We start from the raw sequence: 15075 nt of genomic DNA on the forward strand, positions 1-15075 counted from the left end.
TCAATATCTAAAAATAACGTAGCTGACTTAGATATAATATATTCTTAGTTGATTTTTTAAAATTTCTGAATATAAATGCACAAATAATCACCTCGTTGTCATAATTTGCTTATCTGCTGGAAATAAAATAGCATTGTCTAGTTCGAGTTAGGAATTTTACAAATAAAATCATAAGGCCTAAAGTTCAGTCGTAATTTAGAGTGAACCAACACATTAGTTTTTCTCTTAACATCAAATCTTAACATAGGAACAACGGTTAGATGAATGCCAAAAAATTCCCCAAAGACCGAGAATTAAGAAAATTAACTTCTTTTAGAAGATAAATGACCGCTATGACGAATATGCAAGTATAGGCCGGTCGCAAATAGGCATATTTAGTTAATCTAATCTACATTGGCATGCCTATGAATTCATTGCATTCTTTTATACGAAAAGATTCATTACTCTCTCTTCATTCTAAATTAGTTGAAATACTAGGCTTGTTCTGCATCAAACATTCGAAATTTTACCATCTTGATTTTTTTTTACTGATATCTAAGAAAAATTATCAGGAAAATATATTATATGATGAATCCAGTTAAACTAATTTAGTGTTACACTCTTATAGTGGTTAATTTATTTTTTTATACTTGATCAAACTTATAAGAGTTTGACTGAGAACAAAGGTAGGACTTTGATTAATTAAAAATGGAGGGAGTGGTATACTGAATTTGCCGTGGATGTAATTGTGTAGGCAAGTGGCGGAGCTAGCTATCTGAAAAGCCTTCTCTCATACCTAAATTCATATATTTTGCATAGCATGTATGTGTAACTGTGAACAAACTAGCTAGTTCATTTTGGGTTGTACTTGTTTATTTCACCACACATAAATTTTGATTCTATCCTCACTGAGTGCAGGTTTCCATTTCCCCGCAAAGTGTGTTTAGCAGTCAGTGTGCACTTGAGCTACAATGTTTCCTGCGAGTGGATAGGATCGGACCGGACCTTGTACTTCCGTGTCATCCATGCATGAACGCATGCATGCATCTAGTGACAAGCTAGGTAGCTGCATAAACCATAGCTGATCGATAACGACGATAAGGCTCTCGCCGAGGTAGTGTAGTTGAGCTTTGGAGCCTTGGAGGATATCTTCCGCCGACGCAAAAGTTCGTCGCCGAGCTACCGCGTCTAGGTAATCAGTAATGTCGCTTCTCAGTTTGTTCCTATCTCAATCAGCGTCGTCCCCTTCGTTGCAGGCCAGCTATCTTGCATCGCATGCATGGCGCCTCTTCTGCATGCTCTTGCCACGTACGTTCGCCGACCTCCACATGGCCGCGCGCATGGCTCCACGTACTCATCGCCACGCACTATATATTTGCATCACTCACTCTCCCGGAGATCACCAACATCTCGATCACAATTCACAATGAAGACAGTAGCAAGATCGTCATTGCTAGCGCTAGCCCTCGTCCTCTCCCTCTGCCTCTCCCTCTCGTTCGCGTCGAGGGAAGAGGTAGGATGGAGAAGGGGAGAAGAAGGAGGACGTGAGGAATGGGGAAAAGGGCAATCCTCCAGCGAGGGTGGCCGTCCGTACCACTTCGGGGAGGAGAGCTTCCGTGAATGGGCGCGCACGCGCCACGGCCACTTCAAGGTGCTGGAGCGGTTCGACGACGAGCTCCTGCGCGGCTCCGTCGGAGACTACCGCGTGGCGTGCCTGGACGCGGCGCCGCGCGCGTTCCTGCAGCCCAGCCACTACGACGCCGACGAGATCTTCTACGTCAAGGAAGGCGAGGGCGTGCTGGTGGTGCTGAGGAATGGGAGGCGGGAGTCGTTCTGCGTCAGGGAGGGCGACGTGATGGTCATCCCGGCGGGATCCATTGTGTACTCCGCCAACACCCACCGGTCCAGGTGGTTCCGCGTCGTCATGCTCCTCAACCCCGTCGCCACGCCCGGCCGCTTCGAGGTGAGCGGCGGCGACGACGACGACGCACTCGATCCGTTTCGTTCAGTCATATGATTCATAGTGATAATCATGAGGTGTGTGAATATGCAGGAGTTCTTCCCGATTGGAGGCCAGGGCATGGAGTCATTCTTCAGAGCCTTCAGCGACGAGGTTCTCCAGGCGGCATTCAACGTACGCACGCTTCATCTTCACACGATGATTACTATACGCATAGTTTCTTGCTTATATGCAACCGTATGATTTTGCACGTATTTTATTGTTGTGTACTAAAACAGAGTCGGCGGGAGGAGTTGGAGAGCATGCGAGGGCAGAGCAAGGGGGAGATATGGCAGGCGTCGGAGGAGCAGATCCGGGAGCTGAGCAGGTCGTGCTCCAGGGGAGGACGCGGCGGCGGCGGCGGCTCAGGTTCTTCCAAGGAGGAGGAGATCAAGCCGAGGAGCCTCCCCTCCCAGAAGCCCCTCTACTCGAACAACCACGGCAGGATGCACATAATCACCGGTGACGAGTGCCGCCACCTCCGCGACCTCGACATGGAAGTCGGCATCGCCAACATCACCCGCGTAAGCATGCAAACAGCACAGCTTATTAGTCATGCAGGACTTCATGAACTCGATCGGAATCATGATAGTACACCGTACGTGCGTGCAGGGGTCGATGTTGGCGCCGAGATACACCACCCGCGCGACCAAGATCGCGGTGGTCGTAGAGGGGAGCGGCTACTTCGAGATGGCGTGCCCGCACAAGACCGGCACCGACTCTGGCCGGTCGGAGCGCCGGGAGCGCGGTGAGCACGGCAGGGAGGAGGAGGAGGAGCAGGAGCAGAAGGAATCGAGAGGCTATAGGCAGGTGAGGGCCCAGATCAAGGAGGGGTCGGTGATCGTGCTCCCGGCCGGCCACCCGGCGACGTTCGTGGCCGGGAACGAGGGGAACCTGGCCGTGATCTGCTTCGGCGTGGGTGTCAGCAACGACGAGGAGGTGTTCCTGGCGGGCCGGAACAGCCTGCTGAAGCAGCTGGACGCACCGGCCAAGACGATCCTGTTCGGCGAACAGGGGAGGGAGGCGGCGGACAGGGTCATCGGCGCGCAGACGGAGTCCGTGTTCCTCCGCGGCCCGCAGCAGCAGCAGCAGCACGGCGGCGGCGTCTCCGACATGTGAGTGATCGCGCTCGCGCGCGACGATCTTGAGCAGCGCGGTCTGACGTGTTACGTGTAGCAGCGTGCGTCTCAGCGTGTGTACATGTGACGGGAATCGAATAAAGTAGCAGCTGGACATGCCCGTTCCTAGGTGCGTGCAGCAGAGGCAGAGAAGATGCTATGTACTGTATGTATGAGCAGGTCTGTACGCGGTTATGTATGCATCTACGTGAGTTCTTTCGTGAAATAAAAGTTAGTTGGACAGTTACTACTTACCACTAGTTGAATGCCCGTGCGTTGCTACGTTCTCGTCTTTTTTTTCTTTACATGTAAATCACAAAAGGTACAAGGTCACATCTTTCACCCTTCTTTCAAGACAACCATTTGGTTTTAGCTTTTTCACCAATGTATTTTCTAGTCACCAGCCTACCAACATCTCACTCTCGACAACAATAATCGTGGTGGTTTTCACTCCCATATAGTATCCAGTAATTTTATATATCTTTTTCGCAAGGTTTAAAATTTCCAAAAGGAGATTTTATTTTCCTCTCATTTCCTTTTGCGGAATATCTTATCAATTCGTTCACTCGTCTTATTTAGAAGAGGCAAATATTTATTAAACAAATAAACAAACTCGCTATCGGAGAGGATTTATGGAAAGATATAATCATACCATGACTTAGAGGATTCATTCAGTAAGTACTTCACATGACTTTGTTCATTGCGCAATTTTTTTCAGCTTCTTAATTCCTCAATTATTGTTGTATTATTTTTTCAGTTATGAACTGGCACAACTCAACTCAGGATTGAAAATAATAGCATTGTTCATACTAAAGATTTACAGCTTAGCGCTCACAATGTGGACATTAAAATCGTATGTCTTCTTAGAAAACATTGTTTGGTGTCTTGGACAAACAAATAGGACATGCAAATTAGTGGAATCTAGAGGCGACACTACAAACTCCCAGACTGAGAATTCCCGTGTGAGAGAAAAAATATACTTGGAACACTCATTTCTCAGTACTTCTGTTCTATCAGGTTCAGACTACATCTGAATTGCCTATATAATTGTCAAAAGCTCATTCTAATGCGAATAAATCTTCATTTTCTAGGGATACCTAAACATATGCTCATTCAGTAATGGAACAAAATATACATCTTGTGGCCGAAGAAAAAACGATTTGGTTCATCCAAATAAATACTGCACTGCGAGGTACTGTCCATCCACGATAAGTATTAACTAAGCATGCAGTCCAGCTCAAGCTCTTCCTGCTGACGTCGCACTATTTTAGCTTTCATCATGGGAATCAGAAGATCTTCCGAATTTTTTTCTCTATATAGATGTCTTCACTTGTGTTGACCACTGAGTTTAGAAGATAGGCCATCTAGTTTGTTTTATGCACGAGGACTGGAACATTTTTTTTTATCATGGCCCCATTAATCTGGTATGCTTTTCACAGCACTAATTACTCAATACATGGAGGAGTTTTCTCGGTTAATGAATGATTAAAATATCCATCTGCAGAGCTGCACAATAAAAATTAAGATTTACAAATTTACCTTGGAATAATTGTAAGTTTTTTCGTGTGCTTCTCGGATTGGACTATATAGACCAGCATCTTTCTCGTCGTAGATTCTGGCACTCAATGGAGGAGGCTCACGGTAGGCCCGCAAGCGCTCGGCGCAAACGGAAGAGGAGGATGGACCTTGTCTCGCTGGATATGTGGTACATGTAATCATCTGCATATGTATAGCATAGGTTAATCGATGGCCTCACATGAGTTGATGTTAGAAGATGATAATTCAATAAGCTATAAGCATGTGCCATGTAAATGAAAAATATAGGGAAGATAAATGGTATAAACCAACAAACCTGATCCTCGTGTTCCAAACAGACCTGAAAATATTTATACATTGTTGGCAAGTGCACTTCTGCTACTCTAAAATATATAGAAATGGGTAGATGGATGAGAAACTACGATCCCTTTCAATCTGATGTTCTCATGATCCACCTTTTTAATACTTTATTAAGCTCACCCAAGATTATCCGTGGGAACTACAAAGGTAATGAACAATTCAGAGGTGTATAAATGCACATCAAAGAGTGATTTGCTCATCATGAAGTATTACTACATAATAATCACTTTTAAAAAACAGATAGATAGATGTAGGGTAAATAGATGTATGACATTCGTTAACAGATTTCTGATTGCTGGAAAAATAACTTTAACACTGTAGCTGCTAGCATATGCCAATGATGCCTCACCCATGTTAGGAACAACAGAAGAATCCCTTCATTAAACTTTATCTCTATTAGCATTAACACGAGCAAATGCATCATTTTTTTCCTTTAGCTAAAGAAGTAGGAACTAAGCGAACAGTTGTGCGTTAAGGTTTTTATGAAAATACATGTGTGAGTTGCAGAAAAAAAAAGCATTAGATGGAATAAACCATGTTGTTCTTTACTGACCTTGTGAAGTAGAATATGCAACTGGCAGACCATGCGTAGCTGAACTCCAGTAAATTCAGAGAGGAAATACATATTTGTAGATACAATAAATTGCATACTGATGGAAATAGATAATAATATGAATCAAATTGTTAGTAAGAATATTATTATTTTACCTTAAATGCATAATTGCAGAATTAATAATAGCTCACTACCAGATATGGTTTAGGAGAACAATCGTACATTTTTAGCATACATTTTTCCTTATAGGGGTAAAATCAGCTCAGTCACAAATATGTGTAAGCTTATAGATACTGAAATTGAAGTCAAAATAACCTTCAGTACACAAAACCTCTTAATTCCTATCTTTTGTTTGCGGAGTTCAATCGGAAATTCAGGACGCACAATCATGTATGAAGCTGCATATGGCACTGCCTTAATTCACCTTTGTCTTCTAAAGGTTGTGTTAGTCCGTAACTATTTGCACGTTCAGACAACGTCAAAATTCGGAGAACCTGTCATGTCATTGCACAATGCCACCAGATCCAGCCCTGTTGCAACGGCCAAATCAACGCCCAAAAATGAAGAAACACAGTTACAGAAGAAGAAACGGGGCTCACAGTTGACGGGGTATGGTGGAGGATAAGGACCTCTAACTTCTGGAGGGCGACCGCGCCACAATCTCGGACACGGGGTTGCCGGGTCCGTCCTCCCAGCGCAGCTCCGCCCCTAGCCACCGGAGGGTGCCACGCCAGCCTTCTGGCCAGAGGCTGAGCTCTCCGTCAGGTGCACCCTAGGAGAGGCCGAGCTCTCCGGCCGGTCCTCGTGCAGCGCCGTCCTCCTTCCACGCGTGCATGCTGCAGCTCACCCACCGCGGTTCTGCTATGTCCCGTCGCCGCGGTGCTGATTCGGCAGGAGGCGAGAGGAGAATTAGGGAGAGGGATCTGCTGTCATTACCGTGAGGGCAGAGTGCTTGATATAATCCGTGCCCTGATTTATTGACATCATAATTACCGTGAGAACTTGATATGGTTATGAGATTGTTTAGGGAGGAAATACATCTTTCCTAATTAATTGATTGATAGCAATTGATGATACCATGATTTTCCTCCCGTGAGATTTGACTTGCTGTCAAATAGATCGGACGAAGCAGAGGCTATTAAATTAGATTGAACGGTCCAGATGCTTCGAATCTCCTTCACCAAACGCGTTGTACAACCTACGACCAACTGCAATATAATAGTAAAGATATTTTTTTAGTTATGAACTTGCAGAACTCAGGATTGAAAATAATAGCATTGTTCATACTAAAGATTTATAGCTTAGCACTCACAATGTGGACATTGAAATCGTATGGCTTCTTAGAAAACATTGTTTTGTGTCCAAACAAATAGGACATAGAAATTAGTGGAATCTAGAGGCAACACTACAAACGCCCAGACTGAGAATTCCCATGTGAGAGAAAAAAAATAAACTTGGAACACTCATTTCTCAGTACTTCTGTTCTATCAGATTCAGAGTACATCTGAATTGCCTATATATTTGTCAAAAGCTCATTCTAATGTGAATAAATCTTCATTTTCTAGGGATACCTAAACATATGCTCATTCAGTAATGGAACAAAATATACATGTTGTGGCTGAAGAAAAAAACGATTTGGTTCATCCAAATAAATACTTCACTGCGAGGTACTATCCATTCACGGTAATTATTAACTAAGCATGCAGTCCAGCTCAATCTCTTCCTGCTGACGTCGCACTATTTTAGCTTTTATCATGGGAATCAGAAGATCTTCCGAATTTTTTTCTCTATATAGATGTCTTCACTTGTGTTGAGCACTGAGTTTAGAAGATAGGCCATCTAGTTTGTTTTATGAACGAGGACTGGAACATTTTTTTATCATGGCACCATTAATCTGGTCTGCTTTTCACAGCCCTAATTACTCAAGTCATGGGGGAGTTTCTCGGTTAATGAATGATTAAAATATGCATTCGCAGAGCTGAACAATAAAAATTAAGATTTACAAATTCACCTTGGAATAATTGTAAGTTTTTTCATGTGCTTCTCGGATTGGACGACTATATAGAGTTATAGACCAGCATCTTTCTCGTCGTAGATTCTGGCACTCAATGGAGGAGGCTCACGGTAGGCCCGCAAGCGCTCGGCGCAAATGGAAGAGGAGTGATGGACCTTGTCTCGCTGGATATGTGGTACATGTAATCATCTGCATATGTATAGCATAGGTTAATCGATGGCCTCACATGAGTCGGTGTTAGAAGATGATAATTCAATAAGAAAACCTATAAGCATGAGCCATGTAAATGAAAAATATAGGGAAGATAAATGGTATAAACCAACACACCTGATCCTCGTGTTCCATACAGACCTGGAAATATTTATACATTGTTGGCAAGTGCACTTCTGCTACTGTAGAATATATAGAAATGAGTAGATGGATGAGAAACTACGATCCCTTTCAATCTGATGTTCTCATGAGATCCCCCTTTTTAATACTTTATTAAGCTCACGCAAGATTATCCGTGGGAACTACAAAGGTAATGAACAATTTAGAGGTGTATAAATGCACATCAAAGAGTGCATTGTTTCAAATAAGCGGTGTAGAGATCGACCGTGCGCTCATATCCTAACCAGTTCATCTTAATCTGACAAAGACAGATAAACTTTTCACGCAGCCATACTTTACCCAAAGCCTTCAGATCAACTAATGCCAAACAGTGACTGAAGACTCAAGCGAACGCTGTCACGATGGCTAACGCCCTTGTATTTGAATCCATGTGCAAATTGTAGTTGGATGGGTACCAGCAGTGATCGAATTGTAGCTAGCTAAACAGTTCAAGAGACACGATGCCACATTGCTTCCTACTACAACTGTATTTTCGCAGGAACTCATGTGTGAACTGAACTGCAGCGGCGGAGGGCGATCGAACTGCGGAATGTTCATGGCCGGAATCGCAGGGTATAGTATTTACCTCCTCGTAGCGCTGGATGAGGGCGAGGCGCTCCTCCTCGGACATGTCGGGGCGGAGCACGATCATGGACTCAGTACTGGCGCAGGCCGGGCGGGCAGGGCGGCATCTCGCGCTCCTCCAGCGCCAGCGCCGCCTCGGAGGCCGACATCCCGAGGCCGCCGCCGAAGCCTGAGGAGGACACGTCCTCGTCCCCGACCTCCTCGTTGTCGCGGCTGCGGGTGCGCATGCCCGCCGCGCCGCCGTAGAAGCTCGCGGTGTAACCCGTGGAGAACACGCGGTCGCGGATGACACGGGGCGCGGAGGCAGCGGAGGGGAGGAGGAGGTTATGAGATTGTTTAGGAAGGAAATACATCTTTCCTAATTAATTGATTGTCCTCCCATGAGATTTGACTTGCTCTCAAATAGATCGGACGAAGGGGAGGCTGTTAAATCAGATTGAACGGTCCAGATGCTCCGAATCTCCTTCACCAAACGCGTTGTACGACGTACGTCCAACTACAATATAATAGTAAAGATTAGTTCAATGGCGATGGGCGACGAACCGGAGCATGAACAGAAGAGGCAATCGGGTGAGGCGGCGGCCAGAACCCTAGGCCCATCTAGGGTTATGTCTCCTCGTTGACAACGTTGCCGGTCCGCTCCATCTGCTTCGTTGTAGCTTTGAAGGTGTGGTGGACCATGATTTTTTATCGGCGGAGAATTTTTGTTTTTAGGTTGTTTTTTTAGTGGTTGTTTTAGGATGATGAGAGGACAACTACACTTTTAGGATGACTGCGCCCAAATTCCAACACTATCATCTTCAGTGAAAACTCACTTAAGTGTTCAGAGCAAAAATTATAGAAAAAAGTGATGCAAACATTGTAGAGTAACTGCACAGTGCTGCTTACGTGCAAATACACAATAACTGATAGCATAATCAGAAAGTTGGTACCAATTAAGAAGACACAATACGTGACACTACATAGTTGATCATTATGACAGACCAAGGGCCATTAGCAGTTGTGTGCCTAAGTAAAATGTACACCAAAACAAACATAGCCGCCGCCGTTGTGCCTCCCCCTCTCCCCCTTTCCCAGCTCCGCATAGGTCATGCTTTCTTCTCCACTGCTATTTCTTCTCTACTTTTGCCTGTTTAGCCTCCTCTCACCGTCTCCTGCCACTCTGGCTTGCGCAAATGCTCTGATCAGTGATACAGTGCCAGCATGAAGATCGAATTCCTGTACTATGCAACTGAAGCAAAAGAGCACTGGACGGGAGAGCAGCTTGTCCTCATGTTCAAACGGTTAGGTAATCAAGCAATAACTTAATCAACTATCGATGTCTCCTTTAATGCTCTACTTTCTTTAACGTACATCTAGCTAGATTCAGTACAAAATTTCGGAAAGTTCTATGGTACAATTTCCAGTCATATTGAATATTCAGAGAATTTAATGTAGTATTCCTGATGGCAAAGGGATTCTGAAAAATTAAATACATCACAAGGAAATAGAAGAACTCCATACCGACTTAAGTTTTGCGATAACATGATTTCCTGTCAGGTTGTTGAGGGAAAGCTTCGAGTTAACCGGTACAGTAGCTTACACGAAGTAAAAATCCATTAAGAAGTGAACCACGATGTCATGTTTTACTGCAGATGGAAAGATGTGACTACAACATATGAACATTTCATTATGTTAACCTCTTCATTATAAGTAAATTCCATTTATCAACTATGGTATTTTTCCACACAAACTAAATACCATTTGACTATGTGATTAAGTATCAAATCAAGATTTCATTCAGAAAAGTATAGTACTGCATTTAACAGGTGTGTACTGGCAACTCTTTTCTGTTTGTTTACTATGGACAAGGACGAATAAACCACATAGTTTGATCAATCAACCCACTTGAGTTGACATGCTAACTGAAAACCTATTTAATCGCTAGTTCAGGATGCAATACATCACATTTGTACTGCCATACTGCTACCACCCCCTGACCCAAGAACTTTCTGACAAGTTGTTGTATACGGATAAAATATACTGTAAAATGAATAAAACACTGGGGAAAAGAAACCATAACTGAATCTTAATGTTCTGTATCTTGGAAGCATTGGTCAAAGTGAGAATCCACCAAATCATCAGGCCCTTGAACTATTCTCATCCCCTTGAACACAAAGATAAAAAATCAATAGAAGATCATAGATTACAGATGACTTGTTTTAGATGAGAAACGTTATAAATGTGCTCATATGTTCCATCACACAACTCACAAAGAAGAGAGCCTACAACTACACATCCAAATATGTTCTATTTGGAGCTTAACAAACATGATATCTAAAATATTACCATGATAATATTACACAACAAAAAATGTTACAATCTAGAGGAAATAAGATAATCAAATAACTTGCTAACCTGCCAATTAGTCCAGAAAGTGGCCCATTTGTTACTACGAAAACACAGCATGTCATTATGGTGTAATTTTCATATATGCTACGCATGGTATTCAAATTCAGCACATAATAAACCACCTCGGCACCTTATAGGCTAAGAAATAAATTTTATGAAAGCGCGAAATTCACTCAATCAGGTACACTCAGTAAGCAGTACGATTTGTCTACTTGTGCTAACCCATCCATCAGAAAATGGAATTATATCTCTGAAACTAAATAAGGTCTTACCTTTGATATAGTAGTTGACCTCCATTTAACCTACACCAAACACATTGACTCACAAGCGATTGCAGCAAGCAACAAAGTGGACTCACTTGTAGAAAAAAAATGACGTATTGCAGAAGCTTGAGTAGACCATTCAGCCTTATCAAGCAATTATGAACCTACAAATCTGGGGGGGGGGGGGAAGCATGAAGAAAGACGGCGCAATGAAAGGAAAACCAAACCACAGAAAAGTTGCGGGACATAAGAAATTACTTGGAACCGGCTGCAACAACACATAGACCTTATTGTCCTGCTCCATGCCATTCCCAGTGGGGATAGGCCAAGAGCACCTTGTCAGAGAACACGCACTCGGCGCCCCGGCCCCAGACGACTGCTGGTGGCAATTCATACATCATCCTGCCAAAGGAAAAACATACCAGACAACAACTTTGTAAATAAGGCCCATAATTGCAATTCAAACAACTATAACACTGGAGCATGGAACTACATTCATGAGGATCACTAAAATTCCATGAAATGATGCAAACATGAGAAACCATTTCATCATCACTTCGCTAGAGACAATTTTCGCATGATTCACTATCTGTATAGGATGCTCATACCAAACGGAACTTTTGGTTATTTGCATAAAAAAAATAGATGGTCAACAAGGCCATGCATACTACATTGAAGTACATGTAACTCACCGTATCAAGAGACCCCACAAATATAGTAGAGCTACAATGGGAAAGACGCTGATCAACAAATATCCGTGCGAGAACTACAGTTCAATCTTTCAGTTGCTCCTACAGTATGATTCACGAGATTGAAAAAGACAAGTGTCAGTCCCATTTAACTTAAGCTCATCCACTCAGCTTGAATTTGAATACGACATGAAGAGGAATTACGGAAATCCCTATTATGCGGGCATCCTAGCCAAGCCATCCGAGACACGCCAGTGCAAGTCCAAATCAGTGAGTCTCTCTCAGATCTTCCTTGAATCTGTAAATATAGAACAAAATGTAAAACATATAAATGAAATCAGAAAGATAGCAAGAAGTTGAGATGTGAATTGATTCAGAAATTATCACAGCCAAAAGTCTGAATATGCACAGTATTTATTGTAAGACGTACGTTGATCGTGGGAACTGGCTCAACCCTCAAAGGGGTGGCCTATCACATATATATATTGACATACAGATGTACAAGGTATAATACACATATGGACTACAATACAAAGTCTAACACCCTCCCTCAATCTTAGCCACTTCGTAAAGAATCTAGAAGAGTAAGATTGCGCCTACAAGCCTCAAACTGTGGTAAAGGCAGTGGCTTGGTGAAGATGTCTGCAAGTTGATCTTTGGAGGAGATGAACTTGATTTGTAGTAGCTTCTGTGCAACACGTTCCCGTACAAAGTGAAAGTCAACTTCGATGTGTTTCGTTCGGGCATGAAATACCGGATTAGCGGAGAGGTATATAGCACCGATGTTATCACACCAAAGGACTGGAGGCCGTGGTTGAGAAATTCTCAACTCACGCAGCAACGACTGTACCCAAATGAGCTCTGCAGTGGCATTAGCAACAGCCTTGTATTCTGCTTCAGTACTGCTGCGAGACACTGTGGCTTGTTTTCGAGCACTCCAGGCGATCAAATTAGAGCCAAACAACACTGCATAGCCCCCCGTGGATCGCCTGTCATCAGGACTGCCAGCCCAATCCGCATCAGAGTAAGCCGAAATAACCTCAGAAGAACTGGGCCGAATAGATAACCCGTAAGACACTGTGAGTCGTACATAACGCAGAATACGCTTGACAACAGACCAATGAGTGTCACGAGGCATATGAAGATACTGACAAACGCGGTTGACAGCATAAGAAAGATCAGGACGCGTAATAGTCGGATGCGAAGACCCCCAACAATGCTCCTCGTGCTACGCAGCATCCGCGAGAAGACGAAGCTCACCATCAATAGCAGTGATCTTGTCGGTGGAGGACATAGGAGTGGTAGTCGGTTTGCACTTAAGCATCCCAGCCCGCTGCAAGAGATCCAAGGAGTACTTCTTCGTGTCATGATCAAACCATCGGCGAGAGGGAGCAACCTCAATTCCCAAGAAGAAGTGAAGTTTGCCAAGATCTTTGACAGCAAAATCAGCACCAAGAGCATGAACCGGGGCATCCGCAGCGGACGGGGAGGAGCTGATTAGGATAATATCATCAACATAGACCAACGGATACATAGTAACCTCGGGTCTCCGTAGAAGAAATAATGATGAATCAGCGGTAGAGGGTGCAAAACCATGAACACGTAGAGCAGCTGCAAGACGAGGCATGCCAAGCACGAGGAGCTTGCTTCGGACCATAGAGTGCTTTGGTAAGACGACGGATATAATGCTGGATGATCGGCATCAACAAATCCGGGGGCTGCCGCATATAAACCTCTTCCTCCAATAATCCATGAAGGAAAGCATTCTGCACATCAAGCTGTCGAAGAGACCAACCTCGAGTAACTGCAAGTGAGAGAAGGAGTCTGATGGTTGTAGGCTTGACCACAGGACTGAAAGTGTCTTCATAATCAAGACCATGACGCTGCCGAAAACCGCGAGCAACCAGACGCGCTTTGTAGCGCTCGATGGAGCCATCAGAGTGTTTCTTCACCTTGAATACCCATTTGGAATCAATAATATTGACGCGAGAGGGAGGCGGAACAAGAGTCCATGTCTTGTTGCGAAGAAGAGCACTGTACTCCTGCTCCATGGCCTCACGCCAGTGAGGTATACTGAGGGCAGCTTGATACGTGCGCGGCTCAGTAGTCGGATCCGCAAGAGCAGCCGACATACATGCGGCATACCAGGCGACGGTACCATCGGTGCGCTCCTTAGGACGAACAATACCGCTGCGATTGCGTGTATGAGGACGCGAGACAGCAGGTGCAGTCGAGGTCGATGGAGCAGCCGAGGAAGAGCTGGAGAGGCCAGACCCAGGCGACGAGGAACTGGGAGGAGGCACCACAGTAGTCGACGACGACGGGGTGGGCAGTAGAGGCCCAGGGGACACAGGCGCCGAACTGGAGGGATGCTGCACACGCATCGGTGAAGGCGAGGCGGGAGGCGCGGGCGACGCGCAGTCCTCCGACCGCACAGGTGAGGCCGACGGAGGCGTCGTGGGCCGGGAGGAGCAGGCCGGCATTGAGGCGGCATGGGCTGGCGAGGCAGGCGCTGCGGGGGAAGCCACAGCCGAGCCAGAGCCGACGTCGATCGGCGGGCATGCACCGCACGCGGACCGAGGCCATGCAGAGGAGCTGCTGGATCGACGTGTTGGTGAACAGCATCAGCAGCAGACTCCGAGGCAGGCGATGAGGAGGAAGGCTCGTCGAGCAGCTCCAAGCGGACACCACGACCAGTTCCTGCACCATGGTTAGGTAGCAACACAGGAGAGTATGCAATATCATCAAATTGGTCAGGGACAACAGGAGATGAATGCATAGGTGGAGACTCCGTGTTGGACCCAGGAAGTGAAGCAAAGGGAAACACATATTCATCGAACACAACGTCCCGGGATATGTAGACCCGATTAGTGGGAACATGAAGACACTTGTAGCCTTTGTGAACTGAACTATAGCCAAGAAAAATGCACTTTTTGGACCGAAACTCGAGCTTACGTTTGTTGTAGGGTCGGAGATGCGGCCAGCAAGCACAACCAAACACTTTAAAGAAAGTATAGTCGGGCAGTTCATTAAGAAGAAGCTCAATAGGTGTTTTCATGTTAAGAACACGAGTGGGTGTACGATTGATAAGGAAGCAAGCAGTGGTGAAGGCATCACTCCAAAATCTAAAGGGAACAGATGCATGAGCCAAAAGTGTAAGTCCAGTTTCCACAAGATGCCGATGTTTACGCTCGGCGGAACCATTCTGCTGATGTGTGT

General features: G+C 45.0%; 1 protein-coding gene and 1 long non-coding RNA gene across 3 annotated transcripts; one reads left to right on the plus strand and one right to left on the minus strand.

Moving 5' to 3' along the window:
* The first annotated feature begins 1405 nt into the window (after positions 1-1405).
* Positions 1406-3097, plus strand: LOC124700800 (cupincin-like). The gene is made up of 4 exons (XM_047232872.1): positions 1406-1942; positions 2033-2113; positions 2218-2502; positions 2591-3097. The coding sequence occupies exons 1-4, from the start codon at positions 1406-1408 to the stop codon at positions 3095-3097; spliced, it is 1410 nt and encodes a 469-aa protein (XP_047088828.1).
* Positions 3098-10617: 7520 nt separating this feature from the next.
* Positions 10618-12157, minus strand: LOC124700801. 2 transcript variants are annotated; one of them, XR_007001835.1, is made up of 4 exons: positions 11860-12151; positions 11426-11569; positions 11177-11339; positions 10618-10659 (listed from the first exon to the last, which is right to left on the minus strand). It is a non-coding gene; the product is annotated as an uncharacterized LOC124700801 (long non-coding RNA). The 2 variants fall into 2 exon arrangements; XR_007001834.1 differs by having other exon boundaries at positions 10624-11339; positions 11860-11958; positions 12061-12157.
* Positions 12158-15075: the final 2918 nt, after the last annotated feature.

Source organism: Lolium rigidum, chromosome 3 (assembly GCF_022539505.1).
Source record: "Lolium rigidum isolate FL_2022 chromosome 3, APGP_CSIRO_Lrig_0.1, whole genome shotgun sequence".
In the NCBI taxonomy this organism is placed as follows: Eukaryota; Viridiplantae; Streptophyta; class Magnoliopsida; order Poales; family Poaceae; genus Lolium; species Lolium rigidum.